At 40.2% G+C, this 25790-nt stretch overlaps 2 protein-coding genes across 2 annotated transcripts in view; one reads left to right on the plus strand and one right to left on the minus strand.

Annotated features, from left to right (window-relative positions):
* Positions 1-25790, minus strand: part of LOC139947870 (guanine nucleotide-binding protein-like 1) — a 395329-nt gene that overhangs the window by 238639 nt on the left and 130900 nt on the right. The gene's annotated exons all lie outside the window — the stretch shown is intronic.
* LOC139948127 (superkiller complex protein 2-like) lies at positions 3-25063 on the plus strand. The gene is given in 24 exon segments (XM_071946165.1): positions 3-45; positions 1569-1696; positions 2970-3076; positions 4089-4206; positions 4801-4990; positions 6090-6391; positions 7612-7740; positions 7994-8139; positions 8700-8846; positions 9365-9449; positions 12606-12712; positions 13113-13259; positions 13605-13698; positions 14801-14990; positions 14993-15012; positions 15572-15682; positions 16454-16684; positions 17368-17643; positions 17977-18362; positions 18762-18972; positions 20581-20691; positions 21156-21374; positions 22218-22358; positions 23469-25063. Coding segments are annotated over 24 exon segments (3840 nt in total). The 3' UTR covers positions 23670-25063.

Below are 25790 nucleotides of genomic sequence, written 5' to 3' on the forward strand. Positions count from 1 at the left end.
ACATGGCAGACGCCGAGTGGGCCGAGTTAGAGAAATATCGTCTTGGTAAATTTAGCATTTTTCTTTATAAATTCCATTCATTTAACTAAATTGTTCGATATGCGAAGGATGTATTGGTTGGCTGTTTAGTTTTTGTTAAATATTGGCTGTGTTTTGACCAACATTTGTTAAATTTCTTCGTATGTTTGGTAGCCGGTTGCAGACGACAACAAAATTGCATTTTGCGTGCAATGCAATGCAACGCTTACCAAGTTTAGTATGTGGTCCGAGTTTATTTCCTTCCTCTATCATCATGCTACAGCTTGTGTTTCTGTGTCTATGTTTATGTTCACTGCTGTTCAGGCTTTATACGGATTACAGAGGGAATGCGAAATCAAGCTAAATATTTGCAGTCCAACAAATGACAGAGCCAGAGGTATCTCCAGCTAGCCAGGCGTTTTGATACAGTATAAACTTCTGAAGGTTCTAAAAAAAATAGTGCCAAATATGCTGGAGGAAGTCCAGCGTATTGTTGGCACTACTTTACTTGTGGGCCACTTATATGAGGAAATTGTTTCTATTGGAGAATTTCAAGGGCACCCATGACAGGGGACCAGCATGACCAGGGGACATGGAGGCAATCGCCTCCGTTGCCTCCGTGAAGTATCAGTCTTTTTTGGATGAACTTTATTTTAAACAAATTTCAGGAAGACTTCCAATCCTGCCAGTCCACCACTTTTTCACAAATGTTTACCTAAACGAATGTTTCATTTTAGGTTAACTATTATTAATTATAATGAGTTAACTATTAATTGAGTTGATAATTATTATTATTATTATTATTATTATTGCAAAAAATAGTTAATGGCCTGACGTTTCGACCCTAGCAGAGTCTTTCTCGAAGGCTAAATGACCGTCATTTAGCCTTCGAGAAAGACTCTGCTAGGGTCGAAACGTCAGGCCATTAACTATTTTTTGCATTTATACTCTCGGTCCATTTGGTTGGTAAGTTGTTTGCAACAGCTAATTCTATTTTCTCATCTATTATTATTATTATTATTAACTAGACAAATACAAAAGCGATGGCAGGATACGGAAATTTCTCCCAAATTTTAACTCGATGAAAACATCTTTGCATTTGTTGGAACAGTACGAAAAAAAACTTGTCTAAGATTACAGATTTACATAAAACTTACACGGTCTAATGATGATGATAGTAGAAAATTGAAATTTTTCTGTCTGAATGCTCATATTAATTGATGAGAAAAAAACAAAACTAATTTCCCGTTTGGAGTTTATCGCTCAGTGAGCGTTTTATTCATTTTTTAAACCGAGATGGCATGCAAAATGTGTAATCGGTTTTTCACTATTCTCTCGTGACCCAGATGGCCGATCGATCTCAAACTTCTACAGGTTTGTCAGCTTATGGATATGGTGGAATACATAAAGTGCTTACACTGCCAGCAACTGTTTTGTTAGCAAAACCAATTCTGTAATGTTCCTTTAAGTATTTTAGAACTTGGAAAGTTTAACAGAAAAATCTATTGAATAAATTTTAAAGTTATACTCCAAACTTATTCAAAACACAGACTTGACTCCAAAGGATGCATCTGATGGGCTTGATTTCTCGTTACTTGAGCTTGGATCAACAGGTCAGGTGACAGCGGTCCCAAGTTGGGACCACATTCCATCATCACGGTTAGCACCACTCAGTACGGTAAGTTTCTATGCAGTCATTTGTAATGCTCTTAACCTTATGATGGAATGGCCACAATATAGTTGGAATCTCCCTACTATAGACCATATGTGAACCGTGTTTACAATAAGTGTGACCTTGTACATTCTTTGAGCATTCTGGCAGGCAAGATACTACACTGGTCCTATGGGAAAGTTGACATTTTGTGTCAAAACTTCCACATAAAACCAAGAGTTATGAAAGTAAAAGCTGGACAAGTTTTGAGATGTGCCCCCTTTCATCATATCAACAGTGCAATCTCCATAAAATATAAGATTGTATGTTTTCTTCCATTGAGCTGTGTACAAATCGTGCCTGCAGGAAGTCCAGGCTCTGTGGCTCTTTTGTAAACATGTGGTGTCACAGTTCAAATCATCTATAGAATATGTCAAACTAAAGTTGGATGCCCAATTTAAGTTGGACTATAACTAGAATCTGCCTAACTGTCCGACACGCAGACAAGACCAACTACAACTTTGCACATAGTGATTGTTCCGAACTCAACTTAACAATCGGCCCGAGTTTTGTAAGAATTGCCCCATTGCAAAAAACCTTAATGTAGCTGATAGATTTCTTTACGACGCAATAGTTGAATTGATGGTTGTTTGTTTACGTGTTTTGATATTCGCAGGCCTAGAAATATCCCAAATGTCGTAGTGCCCTGTTTCTTTTGCTGTGGTGCCCTCTGTGACGTTCCCATAAAAACTTACATTTTCCTCATAGAAGTGCATCTCACCAGAGGAAAATTGCTGTGCCCCTTCAAGTTCAAGGCCTGTATTTAATCTGAATCCATGAAGGTTGATCTTAATCTACCTCCATTCTTAAAGGCCGTGGACACTATTGGTAATTACTCAAAATAATTATTAGCATAAAACCTTCGTCGGTAATGAGTAATGGGGAGAGGCTGGTAGTATAAAACACTGTGAGAAACGGCTCCCTCTGAAGTGACGTAGTTTTCGAGAAAGAAGTAGTTTTCCACGAATTTGATTTCGAGACCTCAAGTTTAGAATTTGAGGTCTCGAAATCAAGCATCTGAAAGCATACAACTTTGGGTGACAAGGGTCTTTTTCTTTCATTATTATCTCGCAACTTCGATGACCAATTGAGCTCAAATTTTCACAGGTTTGTTATTTTATGCATAGGTTGAAATACACCAAGTGAGAAGACTGGTGACAATTTCCAATAGTGTCCAGTGTCTTTAAGTTGGCAACAATATCAAAAAATTCCACTGAACTAACACTGTTTCTTTCTCCAGTTACCGAATGGATTACCACCAGTCTTGGATGACCTTCAAACGAAGACACTGCAATTCCTGAATCGACCTGAAAAACTGCCGATCCATGAAGTAACAAAAGCTCAGAGGTAAACCCGGATTTTCCCATTTATAAATTACTAAGGTATAGACCCCTTTGCCAATGATGTTACAATCACAAACATTGCCATCATTGAGGTCAAAGAAAGACCAATCAAGAGGTGAGATTTACGCGTGGTGCGTATGTGTGCACGTTTCCATTGTTTGAATTTGGTGATTAGGGGGGGGGGTGGGGGGTCAGCCTGTGTAAAGTGGTTGCCATGGTTGATTTCACACAACTGACCGTGTAATCATAACTTTCAGACGGCCACTGATTGGCTCAGTGGGCTCTGTCCCTCTGTTTCACCTCTATGGAACCCGGTTTAATACCCGGATTTGAGTTTTGCATGTGCATTTGGTTTTTCAGTCCCTACCTTACTGCGTAGGTTTACCCTATTGACCCATTTCACCTGACGTCATCATCAGAAAAATCTTGAATGCGCCATACTGGTGGGCAATTTCACTGTGCGTTTTCATATATAACTCCATGCATAGAGTATGCTGTGCGTTATGCAGTGAAGTGCGCATTCTAGACGACGCGGCGCTAATACACAGAAACCTAACTTGCCCACCAACATGGTGAGCGTGGTATCAGTCGCTGCGTGTGACATGCGTGCAAGGGGTCAATAGAGGTTTTCCTCCCACGTCTACAACTGAAATGTCTTCATTGTCTTCTGTACAAAAAGTTGATGTGATGTTTCCATTTAGGATGCTTTGCTGACTATAAAATTTATAGGATTTGAGGCATTGCATGGTGAGGTATCAAAGTTTATTTCAATTGCGGTAGAGTTTGTTTTTAGAGGACTGTCTTGCTTTGTTCTACTACCGCGGAGTAGATTGTTCGGGTGTTCGGGAGACTTCTCAGTTCTGAAAAGAACTGTCCTGCTTATTAACTATTACCCAGGCGGATGGTATAGAAATAGACTGGGATTGGTCTTCCTTTGATCTTAGGAAGTGTGATATTAGAATAATGTGCAATAAGTTTACTACAAATGCATTTTTCTTTTTCTGACCATTTTGAAGGTTTTGGCCTCGCACAGCAGACCCTCACAGCCTGTTTGAAGTGTCATCATGTCCATTACAAACAACGCTACAGGTGGAACGGAACCAGACTACAGGGCAACTCATGGGATTCAAAGAGGTAAAGCGCGAAAGACATGTGCCTGCTTAAAGGGAAGACATTATTTTGTTTGGTAATCATTCTTAAAATTTACGGTAATAAACCTTACTTGGTAAGAAGCCTACAGCAGTATTCAATAGTATAAATAATTTTGAGAATCATTCAAATTTTGGAATGTTGGCTGGTTCGGCTAAGTACAATTTCTAAATTCTTTGGGGTCGAACAAAGAAAAACTGACTAGAGCAGAATTTGAACCAACAACCTCTGGATTAACTGAGCTATCTAGCCATATAGTGGGTGCGTTCGTTTAGCTTCCCTGGGTCGACCCCGGTCTGCCCCCCGGTGCGTTTGAATAGCTCTGACGTCATTCCAGGGGCTCACCTGGGTCAGCCCCCAGTGCCCTGCTTGTGGAGTGGGTCACTTGGGGGCTGGCCCCAGGTGCATGACGTCAATACGACAGCGGTGAGTGATAGTTCGTTTAGCTCTTGTCAGGGGCTCACCCGAGTGAGCACCGCGGGGTAGACCCAGGGAAGCTAAACGAACGCACCCATTAGTGGTCTCTATAATATGATATCTCTGTGCCTTTTTTAAGACTTTCTTTTCTCATCCTGTCAGGTCAGGACAGCTGTCACAGCCTCCACAGCCAAGAACTCTCTGTCCCTCAATCGGCAGCCAGGGCCTCCCACCCAGTCGGTACGTGGTAGCTCCACAAACTTCCCCTTCTGGCCAGGTGGGATGGATGAGCCGTCGGAAGAGACCATTTATGCCAGAGGGGAGGGCGAAGAAGAGATCGACTTTGAGAATGGTACAATTTGAAAGAATTGTTTATTCGTTTTTGTTCACACTTTATTTCAACTTTGCAGAAAGTAATTTTATTTGTATTGCATTTTGGTTTCTATCTCTACATCTTCTTAGATTTTGATAATAATAATAATAATATTAGTGCTTATATATCGCATTTTACCATAATTGCACCGATGAGCTTTTCATTAGTACCCTGTTCATTGGGCCATTAACATTCCTTTTATCTTTCTCAGCTCCCTGGGGAATATACAGCCCCTGGCTGTCGTGGCGTTCCAAACGTTTTTTTTCTTACACACTATCAACCTCTACCCTCGCAGGTACCCATTTATACCCCTGGGTGAAGAGAAACAAATATAGTAAAGCTTTTTGCTCAAGGAGACACGTGTCATGACCGAGATTTGAATCACACGGCGATGGATTAACCACCAGAAATTGAGTTTGATGCTCTAAACCAATTGATCATCTGCCTAGGTTTAGACTTTTGATTAATTGTCCCGGTAATCGACATCAGTGTTCTTAAGCAAGACACATAACCATGATGCTTTGTCCTTCAGATTGGTTGAAAAGCTACTGTTCCCATGTGTTGTGTAACGCACGTAACAAACCCAGTAAAAGAGAAGGGGGTTTGCAATAAAAAGGAGTAGGTCTAATAATTCAAACCTAGTCCCTCATACCCATAGAGTTATATATAAGAACTAGAGGGCGCACTGGCCTACATACGCGCCCCGGTATGCGCGCAGGCGGCCATTTTCTAAGTTGACAAAACAACCATCTCACAGCGTGTTTTTGTACGGCCATTTTGTAAGTTGAACAAACAGCATCGCGTGAGCGTTCAATAACAAAAAACTCAAACGTGTATTTCATATTTGACGCGCGTACAGAATGCCGCGCTTGTCATCTTGCGGTCCCGTCGCGTTTGTGCAAGAAGCATCACCAGTGCGCCCTCTAGTTCTTATATATAACTCTATGTTCATACCATAGAGGCCTCCATGCTCATACCTTGCAATACTGAATATTGACGCGCCGTGGGCGCCACTGAGTCATGGATATGTGTGATATAAGAAGCAACTATTATTATTATTAGTATTAATTCCACGCAGATCTCCTGAGCACCCCACCAGGCTTAGATCAGGGAATGGCATTCGACTTAAAACCAGCGGCAGACTGCAATCCTGTCCAACCACCCTCCAGTGAAAATACATCACTAAGGACGGTGCCACATATACTCAAACTAACTGATCTGATGACGATAGATGATGATGATGATTATGATGATGATGATGATGGTGATCTTGAGTTGGACGGAGATGAAGAGAAGAAGAATGAAGTTGAAGTAGAATCAACCGCAAGAGGCGAGGGTGACACGGAAGCTGTGGAAAGTTTGGACAAGATGCTGCCAAAGGTAAAGAAGTTTTGAATAGAAGGGAATGGAGAGGTTTCGCAAGTTTACGAATACACACATAGATACAAGCATTACATACGAAAGTGTGGACTTAAAGGCAGTGGACACTAATGGTAATTACTCAAAATAATTATCAGCATAAAACCTCACTTGGTAACGGGTAATGGGGAGAGGTTGATAGTATAAAACATTGTGAGAAACGGCTCCCTCTGAAGTGACATAGTTTTCGAGAAAGAAGTAATTTTCCACGAATTTGATTTCGAGACCTAAAGTTTAGAATTTGAGGTCTTGAAATCAAGCATCTAAAAGCACACAACTTCGTGTGCCAATGTCAGTTATTTTATGCATATATGTTGATATACACCAAGTGAGAAGACTGGTCTTTGACAGTTACCAATAGTGTCCACTGACTTTAAGAACAAAAGAGCTCCAGATAATGTAGGGACTTGAAACACTATGTGAAGTTACATACATGTACATCTCACACAGTGTTTTTAACATTGTTGAAGAGCAGGAGTTTCCTTAAAGCCATTATACACTTTAAGAACAGAACAAAAATTAAAAGTTCACAAATTTACAAAAAACTTACAGGGTTTACAGAAGGTAATGGTGAAAGACTTCTCTTGAAATATTATTCCATGAAATGCTTTACTCTTTGAGAAAGCATTAAAACAATTATCAATTCTTGATGTCGAGAATAACAGATTTATTTTAAACACATGCCATGACACGGTGAAATGTGCGGAAACAAGGGTGGGTTTTCCCGTTGTTTTCTCCCGACTCCGATGACTGATTGAGCCAAAATTTTCACAGGTTTGTTATTTTATGTATAAGTTGTGATACATGAAGTGTGGGACTTGGACAATACTGTTTACCGAAAGTGTCCAATGGCTTTAAGCGTACGGACGGAATTTCCAAGTCCTCACAGAGACTACAACACAGAGCTATGTGTGTTCACGCAACCTCAGCTTACGATTATACGGCTTCTGACTGGCACCCCTGAGCAAAGATATTGACTAATAGGGAGACTGCCAACATAGGCCTGGATAGCTCAGTTGGAAGTGCGCTGGTTTTTCATCCTAAAGTCGTTAGTTCACGTTCTGCTCCAGTCAGATTGTCTTTGTTCAAACCCAAACAATTTTTAAAAACCTTACCCAGTTAGTTTCCCTCGTGGTTTATTGCTTGATAAAACCCTTATTACTTTTCAACAACCCTTGCAGGAGATGGTTGTTGCCAAGCACTCCAGGCAAGCTGAGGCAGACTCGTCTAAGGAACAATGGGCAGTCAACGTAGACACCTCATCGCCAGTAGATGACTTCCATAAACGGGTTCCAGCACCAGCCAAAGAGGTCGATAATAATAACATAGTCTTGTATAATTAATTGGCATTTTGTTTAAAGTTTTTGTGAAGTATTTTGTAACTTTTAATATATTTTTATAACGAATCCAACCCGATTATGGTTGCAAATAAACGATCCTTACCTTATCTGTTACCCCACGGATACTCCGACACACACACACAGTGTTCTTGTTCCATGGGGACAATGTTCAAATCTACATAATTTGATAAAGACTTGATTTGTTAACTCATTCTTTACGCAGTGGCCATTTGAGTTGGATGTATTCCAGAAGCAAGCTATAATCCACATGGAGGATCATGACTGTGTCTTTGTAGCGGCTCACACCTCGGCCGGGAAGACGGTAGTCGCTGAATATGCCATCGCTCTGTCACTCAAGCATCTCACAAAGTAAGAATTGAAACAATTTGTGTCGCTACTCTGGTTTTAGGCAGACTTGCTACCATGGGCAGTGTACAGTTATGGTACCTGTCATCACTATAACCCCTGGTAGAAATGTACTGAGAATCAATGCTGATTGGCTCTTAAAAGTGACTTCCTTGCGTGTATGCTTGTTAAAAACCTCAGAGCGCTTGTAGTAGGACGCTCTTAGTACATGCATGTTTTACACGATCACCCTAAACTACATACAGTTAGACTTATCACAAGATCAAGGAATAACGAGAGGGGACAAGTTGCTCTTTGACGTAGTCCTCTTTTGTGCAATTACCATTCTTGATGAGCAGGTCCACAGTGGGTCGGCCACAGGGCTAGTTAAATGAACGGTGATTATCACTCACCGATGTTAGCATAAAACCAAGTTTTTATTCTGTGTCCCGGATGCAATCATTATAGAAAACGTTTGTGCAACAGTAGTGACGATGTTGAGGTTTTGATTGGTCTTGAAAACATTAAAGCATCCTTCACCCCCTAAGCCACGTTTGAAGTTGTCATCAATGTTGATTTTACAGAACCGTATACACATCACCAATCAAGGCGTTGTCCAATCAGAAGTTCCGTGACTTCCGGGAGACGTTCGGTGACGTTGGTCTTTTAACGGGAGACGTCCAGATCAAGACAGATGCCTCATGTCTCATCATGACCACAGAGATTCTGAGGTATGTACAGTTTATTTTCAACCCTTGTCAACCCAACCCTTATTGAGCTGTAGAAATGTACACTTCATTCCTGCCCCCCCCCCCCGACCCTTAACGAAACCCTCACCTTAACCCTTATCTCCACCTTAATCATTCATAACCATAATCTTCACTGAAACCATAACCCTAATCCTAATCCTAACCCTAACCCACCAATATTGGACTCAATAAATCTCTCCTTCAACTTTAATACCAACCCTAACCCTAATCCTGTTTCAGCCCGAGGAGTAGGTGGCGACTTGCCTCTGGTGGCAGCTGATTTTGGTTGGTTGACAGCCCAAATCAGTTCAGTGTACATATAGCCCTCACCTTGGAATGGCCATCCATGGCCTTGAAATAATAGGCAATCTCTCATTAAAAACAAAATTTAGCGGAAACTTGGAAAGCTGTTCCCTACAGCTGTATGAAATTTTGCGCAGGTAAACCATTGCATACAAACCTCTGCACGAATTTGTTACTGTTCTTTTTGTCTGTTGTAGGTCGATGCTTTATAATGGATCTGATGTTATACGTGACTTGGAGTGGGTCGTCTTTGATGAAGTTCACTATATCAATGACTCTGAGGTAGGAAATGGAATTTCTTCATGGCATCACTATGTTTACAAACTTTCTGGCATCACAAAGTTTTGCAAATTTGAGTTTGAGTAAATGATCCCTGAAAGGGAAAGTATACCTTTGGTTGTTAGAACCGTTTGATTGTTTTAAAGCCATTGGACACTTTCGGTAAACAGGGGTCGATTTCACTAACGCGTTTTGGTCATCGCAAACGCCGAAATCGATCGCTAAATCTAAAATCCATCGCAACTTAGCGAAGGATTTTTAGCCGACGATTTCACTAAAACTTAACGATGAATATACTCGTCGCAAAGTTTTATTTAGCGATGACAATCTTGCGATGACATGTTAGTGGTCGCAAAGTAAAAGTTCATCGCAAACTTATGATACATTGCGCCATTACGTGCTTATAGTTATAGCGGTGTATGTTTTGACGTATAAATTGCCCGTGATGTAGAGTAAAATGAGTGGCGCTACATTATTTTAGTCTTGCGGTCTTTTACCTGGTAGACTCAGATTGTCGATGACAACTTTCAGCGACGCAACTGCAGCAAAGAGCCCCTCAATATCGGTAAAAAGGAGATATATGGGTTCGATTATTTCAACCATCATTTTTAGAAAAAAATAATGTGTAATGTATTGGCAAATTGACAGTGTGAAGCTTAGTATTATTTCTTCCTCCATGGTATTATTAGACAGATATGTCAGAATTTTCGTCAACCCCACCGTTACAACAGATTTACGAAAACTGTTTATTAAAATCTAAAATTATAATAGAGGCCATAGGCCTATAAATGCTTTAACCCTTTGTAAATGAGTGCCTAAACATCGTCCACAATGGTTCGTGTGCACCAACATGACAACGATTTACATATAAACTGCACAATGCCATTTCATTTCGGGCGACGACCGACGATTTTGTTGCGGGATGTCAAAGGTCACTACTTTTAGCCTCGTACAAAAACTTTATTTCCCTTTTAACGTCATCGCAATTGCGATGACTTTAGTGAAACGCAGAATTAGCGACATCGTAATTGCGATGGATTTGAGGTTTGCGATCTCATTGCAAGTGTGTTAGCGATGATCGCAAACATAGACGTTAGTGAAATCGGCCCCAGTATTGTCCAAAGGCCCACACTTTGTGTATCACAACTTATATATAAAATAACAAACCTGTGAAAATTTAGGCTCAATCGGTCATCGGAGTTGGGAGAAAATAACGGGAAAACCCACCCTTGTTTTCGCACGTTTCGCCGTGTCATGACATGTGTTTACTATAAATCCGTAATTCTTGTAGTCGAGAATTGATAATTGTTTTTATGTTTTCTCAAAAAGTAAAGCATTTCATGGAATAATATTTCAAGAGAAGTCTTTTACCATTACCTTCTGTAAACCCTGTAAGTTATTTGTAAATCTGTGAACTTTTACTTTTTTTCTCTTCCGAAAGTGTCTAATGACTTTAAGCTTATACACATGTAGATAAAAATAATAAACCTGGAAAAATTTCATTTCAAAAGGTGGTAGCTTTTTTGAGATATCGCTGAAAATCTAGAGAAGTTTCTGACTGACACCCCCGAATAAAGATACTGACTTATAGGGTGACCGCCATGTAGAGCAAGATAGCTCATTTGTTTGAGGGCTGGTACATTATACTGGAGGTATAATACTCTATGTTCCCAAAACTCATCTAGCAAGTTACGGAGACCGTGCCTTTTCCAGCTGCGCACCGCGTCTCTGGAATTCCTTGCCAGACGAGCTGAGGGACACACCTAGGCCCAATTTCATAGAGCTGCTAAGCAAAAAAATTTGCTAAGCATGGAATTTCTTCCTTGATAAAAACAGGATAACCAGCCAAATTTCCACGTGATTTTCAGGATAAGCAAACAACAGCTAAATACCAGTAACAAGCAATATGCAACAAATGGAAATTTAGTCGATATCCTGTTTTTATGAAGGAAGAAATTTCATGCTAAGCAAATTTTGGTGCTTAGCAGCTCTATGAAATTGGGCCCTGATCTATCTACTTTCAAACACAACCTCAAAACTCATCTGTTCAATTTGTCTGCTTGCTAGCTTCCGGCGCCTTTGAATGGTACCATTCCTATTAACTTTTAATTTTTTAATCCCACCGTTCGAATCCCACCCGAGTTAACATGCCTGTGATATTTTTTCACAGGACTCGGGAAAGTACTGAGTATACAGTGCTAACACACATCGGTGTATGGGTAAAAACAAAAAAATTAATATTCTTTATCCCCGATGCAAATTTAACATCTATTATATCGTTGCGGTACCCGCTGCCAAAACATAGGATTCGAACTGCCTCTAGCTGCCGGGCAACCTCGGTAGTCTAGTTGGTAAGACACTGCTCTAGAATTGCAAGGGTCGTGGGTTTGAATCCCACCCGAGTAACATGCCTGTGATATTTTTTCACAGGACTCGGGAAAGTACTGAGTATACAGTGCTAACACACATCGGTGTATGGGTAAAAACAAAAAAAATTAATATTCTTTATCCCCGATGCAAATTTAACATCTATTATATGGTACCATTCCTGATACTGTGCGCCTTCTAAGTGTTATGTTATTATTATTATTATTATTATTATTATTAGTTGGTTCAAGTCCTGCTCAAGTAAATTTTTCTCTGTTCAAACCCAAGCTATTTAAAGGGAAGGTACACGTTTGGTAATTACTCAAAACAAATATTAACTTAAAAACTGACTTGGTAAGTCGCATTGGAGAGCTGTTGATAATATAAAACATTGTGGGAAACGACTCCCTCTGAAGTAACGTAGTTTTAGAGAAAGAGGTAATTTCTCACTAAAATAATAAAAGACTTTTAGCTAGAAGTTTTTTATTCCTATCTGAAAGCACACATATTCGTCCAACAAGGGTGTTTTTTCTTTCATCATTTTCTCGCAATTTCGATGACCAATTGAGTCCAAATTTTCACAGGTTTGTTATTTTATGGTTATGATGGGATACACCAAGTGAGAACACAGGTATTTGAAAATTACCAAGCGTGTACCTTCCCTTTAAACTTACCCAGTCAGTTTCTCTTGAAGTATAATTATTTGACTGTGTTTGCCGCAATATTTGTCTTTTTCCTACAAGGTATAGCAATCTTGACTCACCGTCCTGTACTTTTTCTTTTGCTCCACAGAGAGGAGTGGTTTGGGAGGAAGTTCTGATCATGCTACCTGCTCATGTCAAGATCATTCTTCTAAGCGCCACTGTGCCTAACACTATGCAGTTTGCTGACTGGGTTGGGTAAGGGGCAACTGGGCTTGGGTTATTGAAACAGACTGGAAAGGAGTGGGATAACATGGGTACCACATGGGATGAAATTTAAAAAACACTTAAGGTGTCCAATGGTGTCCAGTAAAGGAGAACGCTGGGTGTATAAAGGCCCGGTCACACAGGCCTCGAAAACGAGAACGAGAACGTTAAAAATGCACGACCTGATTGGTTGAATAAGCTTGGGCGTATTCTGCATGGAGCAATTCAACCAATAGAATGCATTTCCTTCGTGTCGTTATCGTTATCGCTGCAGTGTGACATAGGCCTTAAAAGTTTACTTTTTCTGGACCTTTAGAGGAATTTTATTTTTGCATTGATGGCTTATCCTTTTTAATGTTTGAAAAACCTTTTTGATTGCTGTACTTTTTAGGCGCATCAAAAGAAGAAAGATCTACGTGATCAGTACGTTGAAGCGACCAGTGCCACTGGAACATTATCTGTACACAGGAAACAGCAACAAGACCAACAAAGAGCTCTTTCTCATCGTTGACTCCACAAAGAAATTTCTCACATCGGGGTGAGTATGCTAAAGTATTTGCTTCTAGCCATCGGACTAGCTCGGTGGTCTAGTGGTAAGACATCTTCTCTAGCAATGCAAAGGTCTTGGGTTCTTGGGTTCAATTCCCACCCAGGTGATTTGCACTCGGGAAAGCACTGAGTATATGCTTCATGCACATCGGAGTAAGGTTAAAATTGACTTATATGCTAAAGTTAGAGTGAGGGTTTGATTGGGCTTAGACCATCACGGTAGGAAACACTACGCTCGGCGGCAATGAACAGTTAGGATACCCAGTTAGAATATCCAATTTGGATATGGCCATATTTTTCATCTGCCCATTTTTGTTTTTGTTTACAATCCTAGTTACCACAAAGCAGTAGATGCCAAGAAAGAACGAGAGAGTAAATCCTCTGCGTCTTTTGGCGCCAAAGGAGCACGGCATGGAGCACCCAAAGGTGTAAGTATAAAGCAAAATCCCTAAACGTTGTTGCGGAGGTAATTCAGGTTGCCAGTCAAGAAGCTTTGTAATAATAATAATAATAATAATAATAATAATAATAATAATATCGAAGTCTTATATTGACCCATTTCACCTGACGTCATATTTAGAAAAATCTTGAATGCGCCATACTGGTGGGCAATTTCACTGTGCGTTTTCATATATAACTCTATGCTGTGCGTTATGCAGTGAAGTGTGCATTTTAGGCGACGCGGCGTTAATACACGTAAACCTAACTGCCCACCAACATGGTGAGCGTGGCATCAGTCACCGCGTGTGACGCGCGTGCAAGTGATCAATAGCGCACGTATCTACCAAACAAGGTACTGAGTATATACAAACTTCCAGAAAGCCAATGTTACTGCTTGTGACTAGCTCCCGGTAATAAAGTTAACCAATCTTGAAGTTCAGGTGATTTCATTTCTTGTTGATTATCTTCATACCCCTTGTGTCTGGGTGCATTTATTCTACACCTGGAACCAATTTCATAAAGCTGTTAAGCAGAAAATACCGCTTAGCAAATTTATTTGCTAACAAAAAAACAGTGTGGCACCAGTTGCAGCAATGTGAACTTTATGGAATTTTTGCTGTTACCCAGTTTCTGTTAGGCAGGTTTTTATGCTTTTAGGCTTGATGAAATTGGGCCCTGTTGACCATCTGCCAATCACTAGTTCAATAAACCCACCAGCGAGAACTCTAAAGACTCTTGGATAAGCGAACTTAATAACTGTACTAGCCAAGAACCAATGGAGAGAAGAGAAGGAAGGAAGTTTCAGTTTTAGATGTGGGAGGAAAACCCCAGAGAAATATTGCAGGGAAAACCAAAGCAGTCAAGTAGGGACTGAAAACCCAATCTACGCAGTGCCCCCGGCGTGATTCGAACTGGGGTCCTAGAGGTGGAAGGCAAGGAAGGATACCACTACGCCAACCTGACCACAGTCCGTTCACACAATGGCTAATAGACACCAATTGTGTTCATTTAATCGTAGTAAATCTAAGACCTACGCATTTATATGAATACCCCCGTTTTTACGATAACAATCATGTATTTCTCAAACAGGACAAGGGAGTTTATTTATCCATCATTGAAATGCTGCGTAAAAGAGAACAGCTTCCACTTGTGGCATTTACCCTCTCCAAGAAACGCTGCGATGAGAACGCATCGGCCCTCACAACCCTTGATCTCACGACGACCAATGAGAAGAGCGAGATTCACGTTTTTGTGCAGAAATGCGTGGAGCGTCTGAAAGGAGCGATCGTATGCTACCGCAGGTAAAGTTGACAAATCATTTAATAAGATGCCCATTGTGAAATTCAAAGGCAAAGTATACCTTTTTTTTTTAACCGTTCAATTATTTTAATGTAGATGTATACAATAAAAATGACCTGTGAAAATGTCATTTAAAATGTTGCTTAGGTTTTTTAAGATATCGCCGATATCACCGTCTTCCTCATCAATTTTTTTTTCGCTGGGTCACTTGAATTTTTCAAGAGTCATCTCAAACATTTCCTGTTCAATGGTTCATTTAAAGGGCCAACTGTCTTTCCCATCCGCTTTATGTTTAGTTCCTTGTAAAGCGCTGTGGTACCCAGTGTTAGGGCGCTCTATAAATGCCCATTATTACTATTACTTTTAAACCATTACATGGTGATATGTAAAGGAACAGGTCTCATACTTCCAAGCTCCTCATACCTTGCAGGAAAATACTGAATGTTGCAGCGTCTTGAGCATCACTGAGTGAGGGATATGAGCGCTTTATAAGGAAACACTATATTATTAGTGTTATTATCTTGGGAGTCTTCTTATCGACTTCTCATCTTGTATGTACAGGTGCTTCACATGCGTGATTTATTGAAACGAGGCATTGGTGTACATCACAGTGGAGTTCTTCCAATCCTGAAGGAAGTCATTGAATTACTGTTCCAGCGAGGTCTAGTCAAGGTAGGAGCCTTTCTTAAACAAAACTTTCTTGACATAACCAAAACACCATCTTGACGAAGTGACAGAACTTCAAAAGTTTAATAGAGGAATAGTGCTCTGGAGATCTAAGTTGATTATATATTTTGCTTAATGATCATAAGACATTGTTAAAAACAAAAAACAAAAGTTGCCTCATTTGACAAGGCCCAAAGTACTTGTGATTTGATATTTATTTGGTTTGTGGTAAGCACCATGTGTGTATCTACTTGCTAGGAAGAGTTTGTTCTTTAGAGAACTGTCTTGCTTTATGTTCTATACTTCCGCAGAGTAGATTCTGGGAGACTTCTCGGTTCTCAGAACTGTCCTGCTTTTTTAACACCTGGGCGGAAGGTAGAAAACCGACCAGGGTCCAATTTCATAGAGCTGCTAAGCAAAAGAATTTGCTTGGCATGAAATGTTTGCCTTGATAAAAACAGGATTTCCCAACCAAATTTCTATGTGATTTTCAAGATAAGCATACAACAGTTGAATACCAGTAACAAGGAAATGCAACAAAATGGAAATTCGGTTGGTAATCCTGTTTTAATCAAGGAAGAAATTTCATGCTTAGCAAATTTTCGTGCTTAGCAGCTCTATGAAATTGGGCCCAGGACTTATACTTTAGCTTATAGTGGATCGTCATTAACTTCTTCGTCAGGAGACTCCGGTGGTGTTACCGCAAACCTATTACAACATATTGAGACCTCTACTTGAAATGCCTCTAATCCCGTATACTTATTTTTTGTTTTATAGCTATTGTTTGCAACTGAAACCTTTGCCATGGGAGTCAACATGCCTACCAGGACGGTCGTCTTTGATTCCATCCGTAAGTTTGACGGTTCAGGGATGCGTAACTTACTGGCAGGCGAGTACATCCAGATGGCGGGCAGGGCTGGTCGACGTGGGCTAGACACAACAGGGATGGTCATCATACTATGCAAAGGGGATGTTCCGGAGACGTCAGAACTGTTTAAGATGATGCTGGTAAGAGGTTTTGACTGGTCCCCCATCTTTATCCGCAAGGACAGAGACAGGCACTGGTTTTACAGACTGTAACCGAGTTGGTTTGAATAAATTATGCAAATTAACTACAAGCGTAAACAAACTAAAGAGGGCGCTAAGATGTACAATGTTAGACGCATGGCGGCGCCCTCAAATAATGTAAACACATCGTCTGCGCCTGCTGCGTCGCGATCGCAAGTGCATCACCGCGTGCTATCTATGTACATGTTCATGGAATTTTTTTTGATACAATGATTTCATCTAATAAACATGCAGTGTCGTACGCTTTCTATATCTGTGTTACTATTGGTCCGAGGTGATGTTTGGCAGCTGCACTTTTGGTAGTTTCTCACTAAAATACTAGCTAGAAGTCTTTTATTCCTATCTGAAAGCACACAAATTCGTCCAACCAGGGTGTTTTTTCTCTCATAATTTTCTTGCAACTTCCATGACCAATTTAGCTCAAACTTTCACAGGCTTGTTATTTTATGCTTATGTTGGCATACACCAAGTAAGAAGACTGGTCTTTGACAATTACCAAACGTGTACCCTCCCTTTAAGCCTTATTAACTTGTGTAAAAATTTCCCCAAATGCCGTATGGATTTGGAGTAATTCAAACACCAAGGGAATTGTGCTCGAGTTTGCTGTCTTTTTTTCTACACAGGGTAAACCCACTCAGCTCGAATCCCGATTCCGTCTGACCTACACTATGATTCTTAACCTCCTGTGCGTGGAAGAACTCCGAGTCGAAGACATGATGCGACGAAGCTTCTCCGAGTCTGAGACGAGGAAGGACACGAAGGTCTACGAGGAGAAGCTGCGACATGTCCAGGAGGAGATGGTTCACGTCAAGGAGTTGAGTTGCTACTTGTGTAATGAGGACCTGGAGCAATATTACGAGACTTGTAGACAGCTTCAGGGCCTCAGGATGCAGCTCCAGGTTAGATTTAATTTTTTTCATTTTCATTTAAGATATTTGGGGCCCAATTTCAAAGCTGCTTAAAGGCACTGGACACTATTGGTAACTACTCAAAATAATTGTTAGCATAAAAACTTACTTGGTTAAGAGCAATTGAGAGCTGTTGATAGTATAAAACAATGTAAGAAACGGTCCCCTCTGAATAATAATACTAACAAATTCTTATATAGCGCATTTCACAATAACCGCATTGCACTCTCCAAGTGGATCAAATGTTGTGATGTACACAGAGGACCTTGTAGTTGTAGTTAGAGACTAATTTTGTTGCCTTTTCCGTTTTCTGTTTTTTTAAAGAAACTGATCGCGTCACATCCTCTAGGAGTGAAATCCCTCTCTGGAGGTCGAGTGGTCATCGTGCGCACCAAGAAGCATCAAAACGCCCTCGGTGTCGTCCTTAGTTCATCCACGGCCAGCAAAGAGCGGACTTTCAAAGTATTGGTCCTTTGCAATCAAGAAAACTCACCAGAGGCTGCCAAGTCGGCGGAGACACCTCCGGATACCTCTAGAGCTCTGGTAGAGCCCCTCAGGAAGGAGGTTCTGTTCGAGCCGGAGGGTCCTTGCGGCCACACGGTGGTGGATCTACTCGGAGAAGACATCGGTGTTATTACGACGGTTACGATTAAGATTATGTGCGACCGCATCGTTGACGATTACAAGAAGAGACAGATTCCGAGATTCAGGTATCTTTAATTTTCTTCAATTCAATACAAGTTCTCGTATGAGTCATTGCATGGTGAGGCATCAATGTACATTTGGTTTGTGGTTAATAACACCTTGTGTATATTTACTTGCTAGGTAGACTATGTTCTTTTGAGAACTTGTCTTGCTTTATATTCTACTAACGCAAAGTAGATTTTTTGGAATTCCAGAAATGTCCTGTTTTCTTGACTACTACTTGTAGAAAGTAGGAAATTAGCAGGGACAACTACTTTTGCTTAGTGGATCGAGAGGACTTCTAGTTAACTTTACTGCCACAGAGTGAGTTCTTCATTGGTCTCAACGCTTTCATTAGCTTGCTCTAGTCATCGTACGGAGACTGACAAAACCAATTTCAATAAAATCTTTTATTTTCTTGACAGAGACAATCCGCCGAGCCAGTCCACCAGTGTAGCCACCCAGGAGCTGCTCAGGATTACTGAGGCGAACCCCCAGGGTCTGGAAGCTCTAGACCCCATCAAGGACCTCCATCTGAGAGACCTGGACATGGTGGAGAAGTTTCGGGAGAGAGATTCCTTAGAGAGCCTCCTGGACAAGTATAGCTGCCTCAACTGCCCGACCTTCCTGGAACATGTGAGTGGTAGATTCCGTGCAATACACCGATCCATTAGGCTCCACCCACGGCTTACGTGTGAGCAAGAACACACGAGCCTCTCCAATGCCATTCTGCCTAACTCTGCCGCGCGAGCCAAGCATAGGCGCACGCATGTCGGACTTTATAGTGTCGTACTTTTGGTTGTGCAATGGGTAGTGATTGGTCAATACGCAATGGGGCGGAGGAGCTTAATGGATTGGTCTATTCTGTTTTTCAGATAGAGAACTTTCTGAGATTTGATCAATGTGCAATGGATAGTAGTTGGTCAACACGCAATGGGGCGGAGCTTAATGGATCGGTCTATTCTGTTTTTCAGATAGAGAACTTTCTGAGATTTGATCAATGTGTTCAAAACCCTGCTGCTTGCCTCATCTCTCAACATACAACACCCATTATACACAAACACCACTGGCTCATAATTCAGTTTGAAATTTTTGTCCGATATTTAAAATGCTGCTATGAACGATTTCAAGACTTTGGGTCAATGAATTTGGGGTGTTTTTTTATTGTTACAAATGTTACAGAACTGACTACTGATGACATTCTATTTGTCTGGACTAAGTAAATCAGCCATAGTTTGAAATGTATTGAGAGCTTTGGAGTTTTTGGTCAAAAATCAACACAATCCACCGCGCCATAATTAGATACTCATGCAGAGGGAAATTTTGGTCTGGCAACATTCCAAAGTGGAATTTCTGCAGCAGTCACAAGGTCAAATATAATAATGTTTTAATTGAATACCATAAAAATGTTGGACTGAACTAAAAATTCTCTGCACAAAAATGTACAGAACATGTATTTAGAATAAGACGTCATCAAAAGTTTTTAGATTTTTGCTAACAACGCACTTGAAGGGTGTTCAAACACTGTGGTATTTTATACCATTTTAATGTGATTGGAGACCTTTTATTTCCCCCCATTTTCATAAGGGCCATGTCACACAAGACAACTTACAGGCAACCTTGGCCCAATTTCATAGAGCTGCTAAGCACAAAAATTTGCTTAGCATGAAATATCTTCCTTGATAAAAACACGATTACCAACCAAATTTCCATTTGTTGCATGCTGCTCTCTTACTGGTATTCAGCTGTTGTTTGGTTGTCCTGAAAATCATGTGGAAATTTGGAGAAAAGCCATTCACATTTCAACGTTCAGGTATTTTTCTTGTTGATCACAAGACATTGTTTGAAAATTGACTCATGTGCTACCTCAAAAGTTATCCTGAAGCATGCACTGCAGTTGGTTGCCTCTAAGTTGGCTGTAAAATTTGCCTCGTGTGACGAGGCCTTAAGAACTCTATTTATCACTGAATTTGACCTGGGACCCCCTCTTTGAAACTTCTCTAGCAATACAGTCAACCTTCGTTATAAAGAGCACCGCTATAAAAAGTTCTGCTTATAAAGAGTACATTCTGAAGTCCCGAATCTCATTTCTACTTTGTGTTTCATTGTTTTGCTGTCCTCTTATAACTACACTTCTGTTATAAAGAGGTTGTTCTGTCTAGTCCCAGTGATCTTGTTGTAACGCGAGTCACTCATAATGGCTGGGAATAGTAACTTTTTTTATTTATTTATTATTTATTTCAGTTCGATGTGATGAGTCATCGTATGAAGCTGAAGGAAGATTTCAACCATCTCAGGTTCCTCTTATCAGATCAGAGTCTTCATCTACTCCCAGAGTACTACCAAAGAATTCAGGTCAGTTTAGTCAAAAGAAACTTTGATTTCCTTTCATTTATTCTGGTTCTGAAGCCGAGGACTTTCAGAAAGGTGAATTTGTAGGGTTTGGGTACTTTTTGTTCGACACAAAACACACACGCCCACAGATTTACCTTAAACTTACACGATTTGAAGTTAATTATGGTGGAAAGCTTCCCTTGAAATGTCATTTTCCGACTGGCTTTAGTTTTTGAGAAATGGGTAAAACAATTTTCCCAAAATAATTTTCTTCTCAGCGAGACAAAAACTAACAGATTAACGCGACTCTCATGAAAACATTGCTGTGTTTTTCACTTTTTTGTTGTTGTTAAGCTTTACGACAAATTAAGCTGAAAGTAGCTCAGGAGTAAAGCAATTCAGGTGTGAAAGTGTTTCAGATTTGTCAAGTGCATCGAGATTTCTTTCAGTTATGTTTTGCATTATTTAAAATTGTTATCTGGCAGGTCTTGCAGCAGCTGCGTTTCCTCGACGCCTCCAACACCATCCAGCTGAAGGGTAGAGTAGCCCGTGAGATCAGTAACCATGAACTGATCATCACTGAGCTAGTGTTTCAGAGCATCCTTACAGGGCTGCCTCCAGAGGAGATCGCCGCCTTGCTGTCCTGTATGGTGTTCCAGGAGAGGCGTTGCAGCGAACCTGAACTCACACCATCTCTTAAACAGGTTGGATATTCTACCTTGGGTTCTCTAAATGTTTGTTTGTTTGTTTGTTTTTTGGGGTGTTTGTTTGTTTGTTTGTTTGCCTTGCTGTCCTGCATGGTGTTGCAGGAGAGGCGCTGCAGTGAACCTGAACTCACACCGTCTCTTAAACAGGTTGGATATTCAACCTCGGGTTCTCTAAAAGTTTGTAACACATGTAAAAGAACCCAGTGCACTTATTGAAAAGAGAAGGGGTTCGTCCCGGTGTTCCTGGTTTGATTGGCAGCATATTGCAGCACAGCACCTTGTAAACCATTACATGGTGATATGTAAAAGGAGTAGGTGTCATATGTCAAACGTAGTCCCTCATACCTTGCAGGAAAATACTGAATGTTGAAGTGCCTTGAGCGTCACTAAGTGACTGATATGAGCGTTTTAAAGCCATTGGACACTTTCGGAACAGAAAAAAAAAAAAATTCACAGATTTACAAATAACCTACAGGGTTTACAGAAGGTAATGGTGAAAGACTTCTCTTGATATATTATTCCATGAAATGCTTTACTTTTTGAGAAAACATTAAAACAATTATCAATTCTTCGATATCAAGAATTACGGATTTATTTAAACCCATGTTATGACTTGGCGAAACGTGCGTAAACAAGGGTGGGTTTTCCCGTTATTTTCTCCCGACTCCATTGACCGATTGAGCCTAAATTTTCACAGGTTTGTTATTTTATGTATAAGTTGTGATACACGAAGTGTGGGCCTTTGGAAAATACTGTTTACTGAAAGTGTCCAATGGCTTTAAGAAGGCACTGTTATTATTATTATTTTTTTATTTGAGGTCATTTTTTTTTTTTCACCAGGGAGTGGACAAGATAAAGGCAGAAGCCAAACGACTTGCAGAGATCCAGCATGAATGCGGCATGAACTTATCAATAACAGACTTTGTGGATCAGTTCAGGTTTGGCCTCACACAAGTGGTGTATGAGTGGGCAAGAGGAATGGTAGGTGTCCAAAAAAGAACAAAGTACTGTATTGACCCCTTGCACGCATGTCACACGCGGCAACTGATGCCACGCTCACCATGTTGGTGGGCAAGTTAGGTTTACGTGTATTAACGACGCGTCGCCTAAAATGTGCACTTCACTGTGTAACGCACAGCATAGAGTTATGTATAAAAACGCACAGTGAAATTGCCCACCAGTTGGGCGCATTCAAGATTTTTCTAATGATGCCGTCAGGTGAAATGGGTCAATAGTGGGTAATCTGTGGGCAGAAGAGCAGTTTGTTTACAACAAGTATAGGATAATGCCCGAGGTTTCTGCCATTCGTATCCTACTAATGGCGCGTACACCGAGGGCATTATGTGACTTAAAGGCAGTAGGCACTATTGGTAATTACTCAAAATAATTGTTAGCATAATGCCTTACATGGTGACGAGTAATGGGGAAGAGGTTGAAAGTATAAAACCTTGTAAGAAACGGCTCCCTCTGAAGTGACATAGTTACCGAGAAAGAAAGGTGTTTTTTCTTTCATAGTTATCTCGCAACTCCAACGACCAATCAAGCTCAAATTTTCACAGGTTTGTTATTTTATGCATATGTTGAGATACACCAAGTGAGAAGACTGTTCTGTGACAACTACCAATAGTGTCCAGTGTCTTTAACCTCCACTTTTGACTTCATGCTATTGTTCTAGGGCTTGATTATTTCGCAGGAACGGTGTATTATTGTTTAAAGGTAGCCATCACACAATTCATTCCAACTAATGGAGCGATAGAACAATGGCATGACGCCACAGGTGGAGGTTAATAGTATAGTAGGACCTTGTCACACGAGACAACTTTTACAGGCAATTTAGAGACAACCAACTGCAGTGCATGCTACAGGACCACTTTGGTAGCACATGAGTCATTTTTCGAACATTGTCTTGATCCACAAGAAAAATAGGTGAACATTAAAATGTGGATGGCTTTTCTTCTTGGAGATTGCTTGGAACTGGTTTCCTGTAAATTGCCTCATGTTTAGGGTCATGTCACACCAAGTTATTCATTTGAACCATTTCAACGTTTTGGTTACAGTTGTATTTTATTCTTTTCTTTGTTTGTGTGACAGCCCTTTTCTGAAATCACCAATCTGACGGACGTCTCTGAGGGGATTATCGTTCGAACCATCCAGCGATTAGATGAAGTTTGTCGGGATGTGCGCAGCGCTGCGCGCATCGTTGGTGATCCCAGCCTGTTTCAGAAGATGGACGACGCCTCGCAACTCATCAAGAGAGATATTGTCTTTGCTGCAAGTTTATACACGCAATAGCATAGATTCATGTAAGTGTATTTTGATTCATGGCCCTTCGGCCAAAACAAGGTACTTGGTTTATTTGCTCATAAACATTTTGAGAATAAGTGTTATCAAATAACACTTTATTAGGGTCGGTGAGGTAAGTTTTCTTTATGGATACCACAAACTTACAAACACCTACCATGCTAGTGAAGTTTTTTGAAGTATGGGACCTATTCCTTTATAGCACCATGTAATGGTCAACAAGGTCCTGTGGCGCAATATGCTGCCGCTCAGACCAGGAACACCGGGCGAACTCCTTTTCTGTACGACAACCGCACTGGGTTCTTTTATGTGCGTTACAGAACACTCGGGATCAACGCTGCAATAATGGTTTAGGGGCTTGCTTGAGGACACAGGTGTCGCAACTGTGACTCGAACCCACACTCTGCTGATCAGATATACCAAAGGGCAATTCCACGGTCAGTCGCATTACACTTTTCAGTGTCATTTCTCGATCTTGGTGCTGGAAGTTCTATGTGAGATTATTCTTTCCACTAAGTTTATAGACTGATTTGTACTTGACACCCAAGGCTTTGAATTGATAATATTAGAAATGTTGTGGGCTTTGTACTCTGGATGTTATAACGTTGTAAAAAGTGGTCAGTCATATTAAACAAAAAGGACATGGTAAAAAAAACACGTCACAATTCAAAAATTTCCTATATCAAAAAGCTTGCGAAAGTGTTTCTACATGTAAAACACAACTCTTATAAATGAGTATCCAACAGCATACTTATAAATGGTCAGCAACTTGAACTTTTAGGTATACATGGCAAAACCATGGTCAGTCGCATTACGGTCAGTCGCATTTAGTTTTCCAGACAATGTAGCCACGCTTACATGGAGCCCAAGCTGAGTTCTTATTTGGCAAAATTGGGTTCATTTCTCAACAACTAAAAATAAATTGGTTTCATATGTTAGCTATAACTTCTAAGTGGAAAGAAAGTTGTGACAAAAACTTGCCCCAAAGCTCGAGTCCAATGTTTTTATACACTCGGCAACAAATCCATTGTTCTCAGTAATGTACGCATACTCAGAATTGCATAACAATAGAAATGTATCTGGTATGTCTACTGCCACCAAGTGTTCCAAAGTCTTCCATTGCAGAAGGAATATTATGTTAAGTGATCGAAAAATAGTTTTTAAAGTATTTTGGATAAATTATTTGGAGACAATTTACAGTAATAGGTTATCAAAAAATTACTACACATTTCTGTTGTAATTTGACCTGTAAATGCAGGGATTTTCGCCTGCAGATTTTAGATATTATTTATTGATATTTTTTATCAAATTCTAGAGACTCAAACATTCAATGAATTTTGTCAAAATTAAGGAATTTTTTTTATTATTGGTAATAATGTTTAGAGGCCGATTTAATTAATAGTTTTTGAGGCAAAAATTTACTTTGAATTTGGTCTCAGATTCGCTTTTGATCGAGATGATTTTATTTGTGTGTGGAATTATTTCAGGAATGCACTTAGGAAAGCTCATGTTTTTTAAACATTACGTTGACTTATTTGTTACAATTTATTTGTTACAATGCCGTCTTCGCATGTGTCTTCTCAAGTCGATAATTTCTATTCAATTAAATCAAGTCAAGAAAACATCGACTTTAAACAAAATCTGGAGTATGAACACAAACTGTTTTTTTTATAGTCTCGTCTTTATTTACAACGTATTTACATTCATCCCGTCATATATCACAATTTGTAAACAAAAAAAATCATATTTCAAACTTGCATCAAACATTGTAAATCAAGCTCAATTGTAACATTGAAAAATTGTATTATTCTGTAAATACATTTCCCCAAAAAATAGGTAGGTTGCTAAAACAGTAATAGCTGGCATGACCTTGACAGGGAGGCTCTTAAAGGTCATGACCTCATTTTCATTTGCAAGGGTCATTGACCACACATGACCCCTAGCTACAACAGCTTGTAATACTGAAGCAGCCTTGAATCTAAAAAAGACTAGAAATAATAATCGGACTTGATACTTCCTGAATACAAAAGTCACAATTAAAGTGGAGGCCGGTCATCGTGTGCGATTTCTAGGAAACGACCAAAACGGCGAAAGATTGTGCAATACCGCGGT

This window comes from Asterias amurensis, chromosome 15 (genome assembly GCF_032118995.1).
Source record: "Asterias amurensis chromosome 15, ASM3211899v1".
Classification (NCBI taxonomy): domain Eukaryota; kingdom Metazoa; phylum Echinodermata; class Asteroidea; order Forcipulatida; family Asteriidae; genus Asterias; species Asterias amurensis.